The 18222-nt window shown below is 49.0% G+C and overlaps 1 protein-coding gene across 1 annotated transcript in view; it reads left to right on the top strand.

Annotated features, from left to right (window-relative positions):
* FOCAD (focadhesin) overlaps positions 1 to 18222 on the top strand; it is a 1219893-nt gene that overhangs the window by 677007 nt on the left and 524664 nt on the right. Inside the window, exon 22 of the mRNA XM_086961452.1 lies at positions 7299 to 7487. Coding sequence (XP_086817578.1) covers positions 7299 to 7487 — 189 coding nt within the window. The remainder of the gene's footprint in view (positions 1 to 7298; positions 7488 to 18222) is intronic.

Genomic DNA, 18222 nt, shown 5'->3' with positions numbered 1-18222 from the left:
AACCAGAGCTTTTGGACCACAACATCCCATTACTGTAAATCTCCATTGTCGAAACATTATTTTAGAAGTGGGTGATTTCCTGGTTCCAGGTTAGAAATCATGGATCTGACATTGCAGACGGAAAGTCAGGGTTGTTGAGTAACGATGTAAAGGGGAAGGGGTAGGTAAGAAAGACTTTTTTGCAATGGATCAATTGCCAGTGATCTAATAGCTTCTTTGTAGTAGGAAGAAGGGCTTTGGGTCTCGTTCGAGTTGAGGATGGGAGTCATTGTACATTTTAGAGCAGAATGGTAGAAAATACCAGTTCGACCTGTGTGCATGGGGAATGGTCCTAGTTGTAACTTCAGTTCAAGTGTGGGCGTATCTGCGCTGCACTGACATAAGTGATAGCATCCAGAAAAACCCAGACGTCCCTCTGCTATGGGTCCTTAAAGAGTCGCAAGCTCCACTCTTGGGGATTCTCCCTTCCATACGAACTCTAGCATCTAGCATCTTTTGCCTGATTAGTTTGTGTTGATCTGGGTATTGGGAGAGGGATTGTCAGTAAGGTGTAGAGCACGCAAGGCATAACATCATTTTCAGGCTATTTAGCCTGCCCATCCATGAGATTTCACGTTTGTGCCAAGGTTTTTAAAGAGTACAGAATGCAGGTGGGATGTTGGTGTCGTATAGTGTCTCTGTGCAGGTTGTTCTACCTAGCAGGCAACAGTTGTTATTCCATGGATCCCCTTCTAGTTCTGATTTCAGGCAGATCCTGACATTAATGTATTCTTCCAAAAGTAGTCAAAAATACTTTTGACTATTGGTGTCAGCAGAAACGAGGACCTGGTCTCCCACAACAAAGGCACAAGAGAGAGACCTTCCTCACTCAGATGTCTTTTAACTTGAGCTGCTGTTAGTCCATCTTGCAACAAAGGCTTCCCTTCAGTCTCAGGAAGCAATTTTCAGTTTTTGTTGGTCTAAACCACCACCGTCTATTATATCAACAAGCACGGCAGTGTTCGATCATGGACCCTACATTGGGAGGTAGTTTGCCTGTAGAAGTGCGAACTTCAATATGGAATCTACCCAATATCAGATATCGGGGTCCTGCTATCTGAAAGGATGCATCCTCTCTGTTGTCTGTGCGAGAGTACCATAGCGGGAACTGCACCCCGAAGTGGCAGAGGTGGTCGCCAATATGGTGTTTCCATTCATTGATATTTACCATGTCCCAGAGCTGGACGTGTCCTTGGCTTTGTGGCATGCACTTTGCTTTGAATGGTTCCCTGCGGGACGTCTAAATATTAAACTGTTTTCAGAGCCTGCTGCATGTGCGCTGCCGATCATGCTTATATCATAAAAATACTGCCGAAGGAGCTAGAGGACCCAGCACAGCTGATTCTAATCTGTCCACACTGGATGCTGAGGATCTGATGTACCAATCTATTGCCACACTGTGTCCCTTCCTTTCCCTTGCAGAGCATTCCTGCTCTCGCAGTAGGATGGGCGGGCCTCCAACACAGTTCCAAAACTCTATAACTGCTCATACGGGTATTGGATTCCTTTTGCCTTTTTGATGCAGATGTCCTATTGGCAGACAGGTAGCCTGTTTCTAAACCTGTCTACGCAGTTTGCTGAACTAAGTTGTTCATTTATGCGAGGTATCAACTGTTTTAAGTCTTTCTGACATCTTGCAATTTACATTGTCCTTTGTAAGCAGGAACGTGCAGCGACTACATTTAAGAACCACCATGAGGTCCTGCCTGCATTTATGAGCCTGCCGTATGAACTTTCTCTCTTTAGATCACCGCATGTGTCAATGTTTTATTCAAGGTTTCCTTTCCTAGTTTCTCTCACTTAGGTTATTGCTCCCCTGTAGGATTTGAATCGCTTTTTGATTTTCCTGATGGTTTCCCGGGTATAGCTGTTGCACAGTTGCCCGGTTTTACTCTAAAAACAATTCTGCTGGTGAAATACATTCAGCTTGTAGGTTTGGAGACTTCAGGCCCTTTCAGGTTGCCCATCTTTTACAATTTTCTTCTGATATAAAAATGTTTTTCTTTTTACGCAGGGGGGTATCTGTATTACACATGGAACAGTCTATTAATCCTCCATCTTACTTCCCTGTGCCACATCCAGCTTGGGAGGAGGAGTGACTGTAGATCCTGAAGTCATCTTAAGGTTTTGTTGGACCTCTGTTCCAATGGCTGCACTTCAAACAATATTGAATTACCAGTTAAACTTTCAGAAACAGTGTCAGACAAAAACTGTTAGAATGTGTCCTGCTCTACATTGCCACAAAATTGTTTAAATGACAGAGTGAAAAGAAGGCAGAGAAAAATCGACGGTGGTGAGCTACAGAAAAAGATCACTTTTCCAGAGGGCCCTTGGTAGTTTGTTACACTGGGCGTGTGCCGACTTTGCCCATGCATTAAACATCTCTGTATAGACTTTAACCCAGGCATTTGTTTTTTTACTACATCAACAACACCTAGGATAAAGCCTCTGCAGAGAGTTCCGCTGCGCAGAACTTGCAAAGTGCAAAAAAAAACCTCTTCCGCTCTACACGGAGCTCCCCAAGCAGCGGAGTGCATTAGATAAATGCTGTTCGCTGTGATTTTCAGTGCTATGTGCTTGCGGCACTGTGCAATCATCGCGAACGGCACCATGCACAGCGCAAGCAGGCGCTGCTTCTTACTTCCGCTCACAAGGAGATTTTTACTCAAGCGCCAGCTTTCTCAACGCGAACGGACGGTTTCTCAATGCAAGCGGTCGCGAGCACGCGCGACCACTCGCAATGAGAAATCTGACCAATCGCATTGAGAAATCTCGCCGGGAGGTTGATTTCCACGCTCGCCATCTGGATGTTGACGATTGGAAACAAGGAAAAATCTCACCGGCAGGTGGATTTTCCTCGCTCGTCAACTTGACGTTGACGAACGCGAGTGAGGATAAAAACTCTGCTCCGCGTATTTTCAGAACTCTGTGTAACGAGGAGTGGGGAAAGCTCCGCAAGCGGAGTGGAGTTCACCACCCCGACTCAGACAGGATAGGCCTAAGAATGGACAAGATGGTGATGATGTGCACCTTTTTGTGCTGGGCTATCCTCTGTATAAAGATTTGCTATGCCATGGCCAATATGGACCCTCCAGAGGGCATTTGTAGTTCATTCCACTGGAGCGGTGGCTTGCTGCCTATATGGCTCTCTCCAGGGGCTTCTCAGTTGCTGATATCCGTCATGATCAGCTTTTATAATCTTACCAAGCATCACTGCCTCACATCTCCGGTATAGGGCCTCATGTAACCTGCAGGTCATAGATTTATAGGCAGTGTTGCTTGGTTAACGGGCGCTACTCCTTCCTACCTTACATTGAGGTATTTCTTTGGGACTCGTTCTTAAAGTGACAGATACCTTGAAGATTTATCTGTCCGAACAAATAGTTACCTTGGTAACAATATTTCCGGTGAGTACATAACCTTCCCACAAATTCCTCCCCACATCCCCTTCTCCCCCGAGGAGTTAGTGCCTTAAGATATACAAACATTATGTGCTGCATTTGTCACTGTCGTTGCTCTCTCACTTCATCTCTGCTTGGTTCCATGGCCTGAAGAAAAAGTCAGCCTCTGATGCCAGCACTCCGGTTGGTGCTTAACGTAGTCCGGCTTGGAGGCACGTCTGGAGCCACGTGCTGCACGTGCCACGCTAGAGCACTTTTGCTGAGGAAAAGATTATCTAGGCCAGTGTGAAGCCTGGAAGGATGATTCTTAAGGCGAGGAATCTGCGGGAAGATTATGCATCCACCAGGTACTTCATTACTGAAGGGAACTTTTTCTTTCTGTTAATTAACTTTTAGCGACTTTCTGTATATTGTGTGTCAAGGAGAGAACATTTCTGATGTAACTAACTAGTCTAGTTGAATTGTTTTTTTTTTTGCATTTTCGAGCATGCAGCTAGCTGACTGCGATGGGTAGCACAAGGTTCGAATTCAGTTTTCTAATATGTAATAAGAATGTGATTGTGAAGGTGAATATTTTTGAATCCTTATGGTTGATATAAATGTAGCATTTATTTTTTCTATTTATTTTAATAATTTATTTTCGTCCAGCTTGGAGAGAAGCGTGCTCGTGTCGTACATTTGTATGTGCCTTTGTTCTATGGTGGGAAAATTGTATTCCCCTAATCATCTCATAGCTGAAGGAAACCACACATCAGTAATAAAAACTTGGCTCATGGCGGTAAATGGGATGTAACTGTGAGATTCTTAGGACAGTAATGACCGTGTTCAGTGGCCGGTTGATTACATTCAGCTGACTTCAAAGGATATGCCTGGTGGTAGAAGACATGTGAGGTGTAATGGCGTGAGCAGGCTTATTTTGCAAACTGCTTGCAGGTGCGATTACAGGGAAATGTGCAAACGATGGTTCCTTTTATCTCTTCACCGTAGAAAGTGGTACCAAATGGAGTAGGTGGGAAATAACCGGCACTACTTAGTGTTGAAGATGAAGCAAGCAACATATTACAGCCAGCAAAGGGCAGATAAAAGGATAATTTGACTTAAGGGAGCCATTTTGAGATGCAGGAGGCATCACAGTCATCTCAGCAACTTTGAAAACATTTGGGCCTTCTGGTAGTAGTATTCAAGGAATGAATCCGATCTACATTTTCAGGATAGCTACAAGGGTTGCATTTATATATAGTTGAATAGTTCTTATATGGGAATCTTATGGTCACTGATCTTTAGGTAACTCTCCCTTCGACCACACTCCCGCGGACCAACGACGACCTTTCCACTTTTTTTTATTTAAAGCCAAAAAGTTACGGACCCAGCCAAAATTATGTGGCATGCTTATTTATATTGATATTTGCCTAGTTCAATCCCTCAGACTACTTTCATTCCTTTTCAGTGAACTGTGCACAGATCAATGTGTGACATTTCTATCACGTTAGCAGATGACAATGAGTACAATACAAGCGTTCCAGGAGGCTGTAACTGAACCTTAATTTGGCAAAATAAATGGGAAAAAATCTTATAAAAAATGAATTCGCCGCTTGCAATAGTCTGGCGGTGCCATTCACTGAACAGTTTTTTCACGCTTTTTTGAGTACATTAAGGACTGACCTGGAGTCTGCACGTTAAACCACTTCTGAGTCTGTGTTTTGCAAGTTTTAGTATGGTGAATTCACCATAAAGAGAAACAAAATGTTTGTTACGACACGTTAAGACAAGCGTTTACCTAGACAGACACATTGTACAGAATGTTTAATGCGCTTCCTGATAAATTTGTTATAATCATGACTTTCATTGAAACACCTGTGGTGGCGGTTAAGGGACTGATCTTTTTTTATTTTTTATTGGGTGGTGGGGTTCATGATATCTTGTTTTTAGAGCATCAGTTTAGATGTAGCAATGATAAGCATCTTGGAAACTGTTCAGCTAACCCAGCTTTTTTTCAGAAGGATACAATTCAGAACACAACAAGTGTCGCCTGACAGCAACCACAGAAAGCTGCATGTCTGCTACCTTAGGGTGGTTGTTGTGTGCGAATGGATGCTGGTTAGCATCTGCTGCACTTTGCTCTACCCTTGTAAAACGCATTTCTAAATTCTACTAAATAAACTGGATAAAAACTGGTGCAGTGAGAGTGTCAGGATGCCTGGCTATGTGTGTTTTGAAGGTGCCTATAAGGAACCTGCTCCACCAGCTGCTTATAAAACGGCAGTGGCAAAGCCATTAGGTTTGACGCTTGGACTCGTGTGCTGATAAAGCAAAGAAAAGGTCTTTTGCAGTGCAAAACAATTAAAAAAGATTGCTTTTTGTATACAGTGTGTGGATGAGACAGAAATAAATGTGTGATCACAGATGTAAAATAGTCCCTGAGCCGGATGTAAAATAGTCCTCGATGCATTCCGGTGGCATCAGGAGGCTAGGCTCAAAGAGCCAATAATAAGAAGGCAGGTCTAACATAACCCTGCAGGTTTGTCAAGAAAGTAACTGACAGTGTCTGAAGCCAGTGGGTAAAGAGTTCTGACTCAAGGAATTTAGTGACTGAAGGAGGCTGAACCATGGCCAGTTAGAGTATGTATGAAATACAGTAAGAACTCTCTGAATGGTGAAAGCACCGTTGTATGTCAATCCGAATACAAGGATGTTGGGCGCAGTGAGTACATCTTATGATACTATTTAAGTGCACACATTTAGCTGGGGGACAGTTTCGGACAAACTTGCTATCTCCACACCCTTCTGACATGCAAGTAAAGCCATGCATTCTCCAGGACGATAAATCCCCTTCCCGACACTTCCCCCATTTGGAATGGGAGCTGCATATGCAAGGGGGAGATTGGAAATAGGTGATAGACCGGCTCTGGCAGACAAGATAGACACTCTGTATACACCTTATAATGCAGTGGGTGTTGGTGATAGCCTGGAGCCAGCTCATTTAACCTTTTCTTCGCCCAGAACCCCTTGCAATAGTAGGTGCTGATGCAGTAGCCTCTTGTGTACACAATATTGAGCTGCCAGATATGAATTTCATTTCTGTGAAAGAGCAACCTCTGAGCAACCTGTAGCCAATCTCTTTGCTGTCATCAGTGAAATAGTTTACTATTGCTGCCTATCATGTAAATAGGGAATTTTTAGGGCAGATGACTCTCATTGCCCTACTGTTGAGCTCTCTCTACAAGCTGTAAGGGTATTATGGTATTTTGTGCCACAGTTGTTGGTGACTACGTGTCTCCTATGGATGCCTACCTGTTTGCTTAAAGATCTACAAATACATCGCTTTTTAGTTGAGACTTGTGCACATTCAGTGTCATAAAGCAAGAATACTTGTATTGTTTTTATACATATCCTACAGGAGGCCATGACGTAAATGGGGGTATGGTTGGGCCATGGTATCCCACTCTTATCTTTAATCAGCCCCCTATCCTGCTGCTCACTGGGAATATGCCAGTAGCAGATTGGCTCTTCTGGCCCTCGGTGTGACCCGCCCGCCGATACAAAAAAAATAAATGAAGAGGGAAAAAGAAGCAAAAGAGAAATGACTTACATTAGCACATAAAGACAGAACAAAAATGATGAACATCTCCTACTTACTGTCAGGATTTCCAGGAAGAACCTACGTATGGATCCAAGTGTTCACTGTCCCAGCCTAGGCATGTGCTCTCTAACCAGAAGTAGAAGAGCAATGCACTAAAATGATGATGTGGTTTATTGCATCAGTGACATGGTGCCTAGGTGCTCAGCAGATGATTTACTTTGTCTTGAGGGTTTGGGAGTAATTTGTATGCTTTGAAACATTTTTGTTTCTTTTTTCAGCGTTTGCCAAATTTGTAACGTCCCTTGTGCAGCAAGAAATGGCCAGCATGCCACGCGGTGTGTATCATTCTGCATTAAGGGGAGGAGCCCTTCGCTCTGACCAGGGCAAGACCATTGCTGGGATACCAAACTTCATGCTGAAGATGTATGAGAAGAACAAGCAACCTGGCCTGAAACCGGGCCTGGCAGGTGAGTCTCATCTTCTAGTAATAGTAAAGCTGTGCAGGGATATTTCTTCTACAGCTATTGGTACATCTTAGTCAATGTGAATGTTATTAGGCGCATACAATTGTTGCTATTCGACGGCTTTCTCTCTGTAAATGAACCGAGATTTTGAAGGGTTTGTATGTTATTGCTTTTTGCCATTTTCTTTCTCTAGATGATCAGATCAGCTTTGAGCCTTGTCAGTCTAATCAATCTCCCCACTCACCATATCCCTGCTATGTTAGTGACCTACAAAATGGCGTGCTGGTTGTATATCCACGCAATACAGAGCCATTTTGAAAAGAATATGTTCCCGTCCTTCTGACTGGACTCTGGTTTAAAAAAAATGTGTATTTTCAGAAAATGGCAAGGCGATGTTTAATGAAAGTGAGTTATCTTACTATGAATGACAAGCTGTTATTTCACTGGGATCTTAGCTTATTTTTATTTACAAATTATTCCGAGGTTAGTTTATTCTCTTCCTAATAAAAGTTTTAAGATGACATCTGTTTCTTTTCTGGAGCTCATTCATTGTCTGTGTCTTCTGCCCAGAAGGCACCACAGCTGCATCTGTTGCTTGGATGCTGTTCTTGCATGCGTACTACTTACAAATAAACGACAGACTTCATATTGCCCAAGACAAACCTCGAATTTGTTCCTTTAAAAAAAAAAAAACACTACTGCTGCCATATTGACTAGTTTTTTATGTTCTTGTTTAATTATTTTATTATAGGTTTGGTTCCTTACCTTGTAACACATACCTGTTAGCAGCAAATCAGGGAGCTAGCTCAAGGCCTCTTGCTTTAGTCGTGAGCGTGTGTTGATAGGTGGGATGTGCTTCTTACATTTTATGAAACCAATCTGTTTATTCCTCACGATTTATGAAACCAATCTGTTTATTCCTCAAGATCCATAGCAACAGTTACACAGCTGAGTGCCTACAACCAGTGGCTGGCAGCGATTGAGCAGGGTTGCAATTCTACACAGCTTTTGTGCCTACAATCCGGGGGCTGGCAGCGTTAGAATTATCATGTTACTCCAGGAGATAAAGAATACAACCCAGAGGAACAACAGAACTACCCCCTTATAAAAAAAGGGGAATACAAAAAAGAAAACCCCTATTCCACCCACCACCCTTTCCTGCACCTATCATGCACTCCTCTAGGTTTTGTATGTATTGGAGTTAGACTAGGGCCTCTATTGTTCTGCAGGCGCTGATGCTACATCTGGCCTAGCCCTAGCCTTGGTTCCTGGGAGGAGATGCAAAATCTGTAAGTATTTGGGACACGTGACCTCTCGCAGTTCCTTCAAGAGAATCTGGAGAAAGAGGGCCCGGAGCTCGGCATAGGTTTCCAGTTTATGCTCTACTGCCAAGGACATGTGTTCCATGGCTAACATAAACCAAAGTTTGTGTAGTCATGCTGTGTGGTCTGGAATATTAGAAGAGGCCCATCAGGCTAGGATACAGTAGTACTAATGCAATCTGTCTCCCCTTCAGAGAGCGTAGGGGGAAAGTCAGGGGATTTGGCAGCCCCAGAAGGGTGTATGCTGGGAAGCGAGGTGTTGAATGCTTTGTCTATATCGTCTAAGACCTGCTCCCAAAAGTGAACCAGCCTTGGGCAATCCCAGAGTAAGTGTATCAAAGAGCCCGCCAGGCCGCATCACCTCAGCATCGCTCTGAACGATTGTTATCCCAGTAGTGAATGCGGTCCAGGGTGTAATACCAGTTTGATATCACATTTTAGGCAGATTCCATCCCTGCAGTGTTATGTGCTGTGCTGTGTAGTGTATGTCTGCCCATTCTTTATCTGAGAGTACCCTGCCTCAGTTGTTTCGTAAAATACGCTTGAACTTGTTCTTCATGGATAGGCAAGACTTCACACCAGATTCCCATACAGGACTCCAACCGCCATCGACTTTCTGCCCTAACAATGGCATGATACCACCTGAACTCCTAACATTTGAGAAACTAGTACAGGAATAGAGGCTTTAAAAAACAACAAAAAATACATCCCATACATTATTAGTCTAGAAGAATGTAAAGCTCTATAGAGTCTAAAAAAAGACCAATCCATCATATTGAATCCGTCTGACAAAGGGGGAGGAATTGTTGTCCAGAATCGAGAAGACTACGACTCCGAGATTAACAAACAAATAGGAGAAGAGACACATTACAAAAAACTAGAATGTAATCCACAGACAGCAATAGCTCAGTAGATTTTTTTTATTTTTTTTAAAACCTTTATTGCAGCATTCATAAGGTACAAGTACGGGCCTACAACCACAGGGGCCAGCCGCTAAACAGAAGTGAAACCTGATTTATCAGAATTTAACACAGCTCCTCAGCCGACAACCCTGAGGTACGGCAGCGATTCAGAATGGGTCTTGTACGAAAACGCATTGATACATTACAGGAGATAATAAAGGTTTCATTTTATATGATTTAAATGAACGGATCAGGTGCCATACAATATGAACAATAGGACACGGGGGACAGGCCAAGAAATCAGGATATGCAGATAAAAGAACCATTCATGGGACTCTGGCGTTAAGACTTATGATTCAGAGAACACAACAATGCAAAATACATTTCCGTAGACGCCAGTACTCAGGGCCTGCCCACCCAAGGTTCAATCAATCAATCAATCATCGCATTTATATAGCGCACTACTCACCCAGAGGGTCTCAAGGCGCTGGGGGAGGGGGGTCCGCTACTGCTCGAACAGCCAGGTCTTGAGTTGCTTCCTGAAGGCGAGGTGGTTCTGGGTCAGGCGGAGGTGGGTGGGGAGGAAGTTCCATGTCTTGGCGGCGAGGTAGGAGAAGGACCGTCCCCCTGTGGTGGCTCTTCGGATGCGGGGGACGGCGGCGAGGGCGTGGCTGGTCGATCGAAGCTGGCGTTTGGGAGCGTAGAAGTTGAGGCGGCTGTTGAGGTATCCTGGGCCTTGGTTGTGTAGGGCTTTGTGTGCGTGGGTGAGGAGACGGAAGGTGATTCTCTTGTTGACCGGGAGCCAGTGCAGGTCTCCCAGGTGTCCGGAGATGTGGCTGCGACGGGGGATGTCCAGGATGAGTCGTGCTGAGGCGTTCTGGATCCGCTGGAGTCTCTTCTGGAGTTTGGCGGTGGTTCCGGCGTAGAGGGAGTTGCCGTAGTCCAGACGGCTGGTGACGAGGGCCTGGGTGACCGTCTTCCTGGTCTCGGTGGGGATCCACCGGAAGATCTTACGTAGCATGCGCAGGATGTTGAAGCACGACGAGGAGACGGCGTTGACTTGTCTGGTCATGGAGAGGGAGGAGTCCAGGATGAAGCCCAGGTTGCGTGCGTGGTCTGTTGGTTTGGGTGCGCTGCCTAGGGCGGGGGGCCACCAGGAGTCATCCCAAGCGGCGGGTGAGGATCCCAGGATGAGGACTTCCGTCTTGTCGGAGTTCAGTTTCAGGCGGCTGTTCTTCATCCATTCGGCTACCTCTTTCATCCCTTCGTGAAGGTTGGCTCTGGCGGTGGCGGGGTCGTTGGTAAGGGAGAGGATCAGCTGGGTGTTGTCGGCGTAGGAGATGATGTTGAGGTTGTGCTGGCGTACGATGTCTGCGAGGGGGCTCATGTAGCCGTTGAAGAGGGTTGGACTGAGCGAGGAGCCTTGAGGAACGCCGCAGATGACTTCGGTGGCTTCAGATCTGAACGGAGGGAGGCGGACTCTCTGTGTCCTTCCGGCGAGGAAGGAGATGATCCACTCCAGTGCCTTCTCCTGGACTCCGACGTTGCTGAGGCGTTGTACTAGGGTACGGTGGCAGACAGTGTCGAAGGCCGCGGAGAGGTCGAGGAGGATGAGGGCCGCTGTTTCTCCGTTGTCGAGCAGCGCTCGGATGTCATCGGTGGCTGCGATCAGGGCGGTCTCGGTGCTGTGGTTGGCCCGGAAGCCAGACTGTGAGGGGTCGAGGGATCCGTTCGTCTCGAGGAAGGCGGCCAGCTGCTTGTTGACAGTCTTCTCGATGACTTTTGCAGGAAACGGGAGCAGCGAGATGGGGCGGTAGTTCTTGAGGTCGGTGGGGTCGGCCGATGGTTTCTTAAGTAGGGCGCTGAGTTCGGCGTGCTTCCAGCTCTCCGGGAAGGTAGCGGTGTCGAAGGAGTTGTTGATGATGTCCCGCAGGTGGGGTGCGATGACAGCGTCGGCCTTGTTGAAGACGTCGCGGGGGCAGGGGTCGGTCGGAGATCCGGAGTGGATGGAGTTCATCGTGCGGACTGTGTCTTCGGTGCTGATCGGAGTCCAGGCGCGGAGGGTGGTGGTGGGGGGGCGGTGGATCGGTCGTGGCGTTCGTCGGTTGAGTGCTGAAGCTGTTGTGTATGTCCGCGATCTTGTTGTGGAAGTAGGAGGGGAGGGAGTTGCAGAGGTCTTGCGAAGGGGTGATGTCGTTGTTTCCGGCGTTGGGGTTGGAGAGCTCTTTGACGATGTTGAAGAGTTCCTTGCTGTTGTGTGCGTTGTTGTCCAGTCGTTCCTTGAATGCAGTTTTCTTGGTGGCGTGGATGAGTTGGTGGTGTTTTCGGGTGGCGAGCTTGAGGGCAGTCATGTTGTCCGGTGTTGGGTCTCTGCGCCAAGTGGGCTCGGCAGTTCTTCTTGGAGCTCTTGAGTTCGTCGGTGAACCATGGGGCTTTCTTGTTACCGGGTCTGCTAGGCGGGGTCCTCAGGGGGGCGAGCTCGTTTGCGCAGTCGCTGATCCACTTCGTGAGGTTGGTGGCCGCCTGGCTAGGGTTCGTTGTGCTGGTGGGAGGGTTCATGCTCAGGGAGGTCGCGGGTTGGTCGGCTGTGATCTTGTTCCAGCTCCTGCGTGCAACCTGTTGCTGGTGGTGGTGGATCGTGGTCCTTCCGAAGCTGAAATGGACGCAGCTGTGGTCCGTCCAGTGGAGTCCGGTGGCGTAGCTGAAGGCGATGTCCTTGCTGGAAGAGAAGACGGGGTCGAGTGTGTGTCCGGCGTAGTGGGTGGGGGTGGTCACCAGTTGCTTGAGTCCGAGGTTAGCGAGGTTGTCCAGCAGGGTGGTGGTGTTGCGGTCGTTGTTGTTCTCCAGGTGGAAGTTGAGGTCCCCTAGGAGGATGTAGTCAGCGGAGCAGAGGGCGTGCGGGCTGATGAAGTCGGCGATGTCTTCGCTGAATTGTGTGCGTGGTCCCGGGGGTCTGTAGATGAGGGTGCCTCTGAGGGTGGTCTTGGGGTTGATGAGGACCTGAAAGTGTAGGTGCTCGGCGGTTGCGAGGGTGTCGTCGGTGTGGGTCGTGATGCGGATGGTGTTCCTGTGGATGATGGCGATGCCTTCTCCGGTGTGGTTGATGCGGTCCCTTCGGATGATCTTGTAGCCGTCTGGGATGGCGATGGCGATGTCGGGCGCTGAGGAGGCGTTTATCCAGGTTTCCGTGAAGAAGGTGACGTCTGGGGCTGTGGTGTCGAGTAGGTTCCAGATCTCGATGGCGTGCCTGTGGACGGAGCGGGTGTTGAGCAGGATGCATTTCAGGTGGCTGCTGCTGTTGCTCGTCTTGGTCTTGGTTGGTGATGGAGTAGTGCAGGTCCGGAAGCAGGTGAACTTGCAGGAGTTGCAGCAGAAGGGTCCGTGGGTGCGTCTCGGGGTGGCTCGGTAGCAGCCCGGGACTCGGCCGGCGTTGAGGGCGTTGAGGGTGGCGGCGTCGTACGTACGGCGGGTGGGCTGGGGTCTGCGGGGACCAGGGTTCCTGGCACTGGGCGCGGTCCAGGCGCGGACGGGCGCAGACGGACTTACCTTTGGCGCACCTTCGGCGCGCTTAGGGCGCGCCCGCTGCGCGTGCACGCTGCGTATTCGCGTGGACTCCGCCATAAAAGGCGTAGTGGGGGGGTGGAGCGAGGGAGGGGCCGCTGGGAGGCGGGAGCGGGGAGGCTAATCAGGGGCGAGCAGAGGGAAGAGGGGGCGGGCCGCAGGGGGGCAGCGGCGGGGAGGGGGGAAGTGAGCGGCGGGGGGAGGAGGGGTGGGGGTATGATCGGCGGGAAAAAAACGGCGGGAAAGCGGTGGAGCGGCGAGGGCGGAGGCCTGAGGGCTGACCCTAGCAGGCGGCGGGCAGGGGTCGGGTCGGCAGTAGGGTGACCTTGCCCCCGACTGAACGTAAATCAAGGGCACTAAATACCAGATCTTGATGTGTCAAAATAAAGCACAAACCATACTGATCCAAAGGAATAAAGGGAAGAAAGAAAAGAAAGGCCATAGAAAATAAAAAAGGCAAAATTAAAAAAAAAACTCCAACCCCCCACCCTGCACCCCTGCCGATGGCTATAGCCTAACCCCACTAGCAGCGTGCCTGTCGCCCACTAACCTAAACCCTAAAAGAAAGAAGAAGAAGAATGGAGGAGGGCATAATCATACGATGTTTCCAACCCCTTAGTCCCCCCGCCCAACACAGATCCCCCCTGTCGCAAAGGACGGATATAGAGCAACTCCTACAAAGGACCACAGGGGGTACCGTGATACACCGCCCAGTATCATTAATCAAACAGTTGCAATTCAGGCGCCAATAACAGTAGTTCCAAATCATCCCAATGCGATGAACTTAACCCTGACCCTTTCGAACCAGCACACGGACCCTCCCCAGCGAGACCCATGAGCACACATACAAGTCATAAATGAGACTGAAGCCATCGAAAGTCAAGCCATTACCACTTGTAGCTGATAACTCTACTAAAAGTTCAAGCACTGAAAGTGTCCTTCCCCGCGCTGGACCGTCTCGATGTTTCTCGACCCGGGATCGTAGAATCTCCAAAGAAGGAAGAGACCACCACACAATGAGGGGAGAGTCTATGGCACAGGTCTCCGGGGGGGGAACGCCACACGATACTTCCAAAGTCAATGGTGATGTAAGGTACAGTGACACACTCCCGGCCTCGGGGACACAATCTTCCAGAGCGCCATCCGTTGGTTCTGATATTCGCTTCTCCACTCGTTCCCTCACTGGGTCCTCACACAAAGGCAAAATGGCCGCTGCTTGAACGGCTGTAGATTGCTGATTCAACCATAGGGCAGGGTCCGGGACCTCGAGCAGAATCCCAGTTAGGCATGCATCCATTTTAGTCAAGTTGTGGAGAAACAAGGACCCCCTGATTAGAATCAAATTCCTGGGTCAGGGTAAACAATATGTGTAAATAAAACACCCAGGCAAAATCACTCTACCTACTGGCACATGAAAAGTGGCATACACCACAATAAAAAATAATCGACTACTGTTTTAACACATAAAGTACATTTTAATTCCATAAAAAGATATTATTTGATAAAATCAATACATGATTACTGATATTTGATAAAACATTTTAGCATTTTAGCATATGCATTCATTCATACAAAAAACACTTTATATATTTAGAAACCATCCATTATTTTTTTTTTATTTAAAGACCTTTATTGAAAGCAAAGCCATTGACATCACCAAGTATTTACATTTTCACCTTGCACTGTATCATACACCACGAAATACATGCGAGCGATGATCACGAAGAACCTTACACAGCCTTTTTGCCGGCATCCCGGAGGCCCGGCGGCGTGGTGAAGTGTCGTAATTCTAGAAGAACCAAGTGCAATGTCTCTCCAAGGGTTGCTTATTAGAGCAGTGTGTCAACTGGCAATCCCCAACTGCGATCGCGACACGAAGGTCTAGTATTGAATGAGGTCAATAGAACTACCCCAACTGAACCCCTACCCCTCCCCCGAGAGTGTGGCTGTGGAACTGCTAACCCCATCTAGTCATGTGTACCTCAAGGTGTGCCTGCCATGTGCCCCGTGTCGTCCCACCGTAAAGGAATGCCCCCCCAGTACTACCCCCAATCGTGCCCCAGAGTCAGGAACCTCAGTGTAGCCCCCTCCCGCCCCGTAGCACCCCCAAACCACTCCCCTCGGGGAAAGAAATGCATGCGTTCAAACCACTATTCCCCCACCCGGTCTTGGAGTTCAGCTACTTCAGAAGTGTCAGAGTCGCCATCTTCCCCTCTATGCAGGTAGTCTTTGTAAAGATCCCAGAAATTCTTGGGCCTACTCCTGGGCGGTAACAGGTCGCTGTACAGTTCCGTTTGAGTGCAGCAGTACTGTAGGTCCCGCAACCATCTTGGTTTGGCCGGTAGGGGCCCACGCATCCAACAGGCCGCTACCACCCTTCTGGCCAACAGCAGGGCCATATCGACCATCCGGCGCAGAGAAGGGGCCAACGGCTTAGAGTAACCAAGGAGCGCGAGCGCGGGTGTGCGCAGCAGGGGCTCCCCCAGAATCTGGTCAATTTCCGCAAATACCTCCTCCCAGAATGCACGTACGCCGGGACAAAGCCACGCTAAGTGGAAGAAGTCTGCCACTAATGTTCTGCAGCGCTCACACTCCGCAGTAGGGCGAAGGCCATAGCGGTGCAGTCGTTCGGGGGTGTAGTACACCCGCTGAAGGAATTTGAAATGCACCAGCCTGTGCCTGCCATTTAGGGAAATCTTGCGCGTGCTGGAGCAACAGTATCTCCACATAACGTCGTCTATGGGGGTTTGCAAATCGTCCTGCCAGGCCGCTCTAGCTTTAGAGTTTTGTGGGCGCTGATGCGCCACTCCCAACCTGTTGACCTGTGAAATTAGCTTTGCGGGTGATGTGGTTTTAATAATATGGGTCAGTTCCGGGATCTCCTCATGCTCCTCCATGGTAGAGCCCAGTACCTCTCGGAACGCAGAGCGAAGTCTGTGAAATTGAAATTTCTGTAGCAAGGAAGGGCCCGACTCCGTGGGAGTAAGCTGATCCCAGGTTTTCAAAGTGCCTTCGGAGAACAAATCCTCCATCCTAGCTATGCCGAGGGCACGCAAGGCCCCGACTACTCCTCTCTCGCCCAACGGGTCCAGCCAGAGGGCCCATTCTTCTGGCATCAATGGGGAGTACAAAAGGGAGCATCCGCGGGAACGCATCAGGGAATTCCAGGCGTGATTGAGTCCATCCGGCCGATCGATCGATCCGTGGGAAGGCAGATTGTGGCAGGCAGGGGGAGTGGATCCGCAAACAACCGCTCCAGTATGAGGTGCGGCGTGCGTGCATCACCGTGAATCCACGAGTGCAGGTGCGAAGCCTGTGCAACTCGGTAGTAGCGCTCTAGATCCGGAGCTCCCAAGCCCCCCATCTCACAGGGGAGAGTCAGGGTTGTCCACCGTACTCTTGGTTGCTTGTCTCCCCAGGCCAGTCGGATCAGGACTTGGGTAAGTTGTTTAAAAAATTCTCTCGACAGAACCACAGGTAAGTTAAGGAAAAGGAACAGGAATCGGGGAAGCACTATCATTTTCATAATGGCGATCCTGCCCAGAAGGGAGAGCGGGAGTTTGACCCAGGCATCGACATCATTAACCAATTTATTGTACGCAACTCCGTAGTTGTCCCTAACCAGGACCTCAGGATCAGTATGCAGGCGGATACCCAAATAACGGACTGAGTCAGCGGACCACTGTAGTGGGTACTCCATAGCAAAGGGTTGTGTTACCGGGGTGAGAGGAAAAGCTATGGACTTGTCCCAGTTCACCCTCAAGCCCGAGAGCGATCCAAATCGGACCACCTCCCGAAGAACCGCGGACAGGTTAGATTCCGGGTTCCGGACATACAGTAGCGTGTCATCAGCGTACGTCGAAATCCCTATTTTGTAAGTGGGAAAACTTATACCCTCCAGACTGTGGTACTCCCGTATAGCGCAAGCGAGGGGCTCCGCGACCAGCGCATAGAGCAACGGCGACAGAGGGCAGCCCTGCCGAGTGCCCCTACCAATGAATACCGGCTCCGACACTCTGTCTCCCAACCGAAGTCTGGCAGAAGGCCGATGGTACAGCGCCCCAATTCTCTGCAGGAACGGTTCGCCTAGGCCCAGTTTTCGCAGTACTCTAACCATGAAAGGCCACTCAACAGAGTCGAACGCCTTTTCCATGTCAAGGAAGATTGCCAGCGCGCTGTTCTCCTGCTTGACATGTTGCATTGTGCCCAGCACCGTGCGGATGTTGTAAGTTAAATTCCTGCATGGGACAAATCCGGACTGCTCCGGGGGCGACAAGCTCTGGGACCAACAAGGCTAGCCGGTTGGCTAGGACTTTTGCGTAGATCTTTGCATCTACGTTCAGCAGGCTGAGTGGCCTGTACGAGCCGCAGAGGTCCGGTGGTTTCCCCGGCTTAGGTATAGTGATCAGCAACGCCTCACGCATGGTGGGCGGCATCTCGCCATCCTCGCAGATAGCATCAAAGAGGGCAACCAAGTGCGGGAGCAGAATGTCTTTGAAGGCTTTATAAAAGCCAACCGTGAGTCCGTCGGAACCCGGCGCACTCCCTGATTTCATGCTCGCTAGAGCCTCTAGTATTTCGTCCTGGTGAAAGGGGGCCATCAAAAATTCCCTATCCGAGTTCTTGAGGAACGGCATGGCTATATGGTCCAAATAATCGTCCATTTCGCTCTCGACTCCCTGCGTCTTGGACTGATATAGTTCAGCATAATATCGTCTAAAGGTCCCTAATATCTGCTCCTCGTCTGAGACCGTGTCACCCTCCGGGGTCCTGAGCTCCTCTACAACCAGAGGCCGTCGAGAGCCCCGAACCATGCGAGCTAGCAAGGCACCCGGCCTGTCCCCCTCACCATACACTCGGGCAGTGGCGTACTTGCCCATATAAAGAATCTCTCTGTCCGCCAGAGCCTGAAACTCGGACAGGAGTTGGTTGAGCGCCGGGCCATCTGCAGTA

The sequence above is a fragment of the Lissotriton vulgaris genome, chromosome 3_1 (assembly GCF_964263255.1).
Source record: "Lissotriton vulgaris chromosome 3_1, aLisVul1.2, whole genome shotgun sequence".
NCBI classification, from domain to species: domain Eukaryota; kingdom Metazoa; phylum Chordata; class Amphibia; order Caudata; family Salamandridae; genus Lissotriton; species Lissotriton vulgaris.
Note: the sequence above shows the minus strand (reverse complement) of the source record. Positions and strands in the feature narration are given on the sequence as shown.